The sequence below is a fragment of the Buceros rhinoceros genome, unplaced genomic scaffold (genome assembly GCF_000710305.1).
Source record: "Buceros rhinoceros silvestris isolate BGI_N320 unplaced genomic scaffold, ASM71030v1 scaffold22264, whole genome shotgun sequence".
NCBI lineage: Eukaryota > Metazoa > Chordata > Aves > Bucerotiformes > Bucerotidae > Buceros > Buceros rhinoceros.
Genome location: NW_010406779.1, coordinates 8,044 through 8,397, shown reverse-complemented (window position 1 = coordinate 8,397; position 354 = coordinate 8,044). Strand labels below are relative to the sequence as shown.

The window sequence follows — 354 nt, the reverse complement described above, 5'->3', positions numbered from 1 at the left end:
AGGGTCTTCATGCTCTCATGACCTGCTTCCATCTGCTCCTCGGGGCCGCTGGACACCACAGCGGGCGGTGAAGCGGCCTCAGCGATGCCGGAGAACTTCTCGGTCTGCAGCGGGAGGAGAGGCAGGCGTCAGGGACCTGGGAAGCATCACGCGGTGGTGGTAGCCGGCTGAGCGGCCCCCCTCCTCGGTGATGAGCCCGGTGGGCGGCCCGTTTCTTCTGCTGCTGCAGGACGCGCTCCCGGCAGGTGCGGTACTCCAGGGCGAACTCCCGCAGCAGCTTGCAGATGGGTGTCACCTTCACGTCCCGCGCCATGCTCGCCGGGTACCCCAGGTACAGCAGGAAGGCGCGGAACC

General features: G+C 67.8%; 1 protein-coding gene across 1 annotated transcript in view; it reads right to left on the bottom strand.

Moving 5' to 3' along the window:
- The window catches only part of AHDC1 (AT hook, DNA binding motif, containing 1), a gene marked incomplete at its 3' end in the record, with an annotated part of 8,160 nt that overhangs the window by 460 nt on the left and 7,346 nt on the right, over positions 1–354 (bottom strand). Inside the window, 2 exon segments of the mRNA XM_010134257.1 lie at positions 2–104; positions 137–354. Of these exon segments, the coding sequence (XP_010132559.1) occupies positions 2–104; positions 137–354 (321 nt within the window).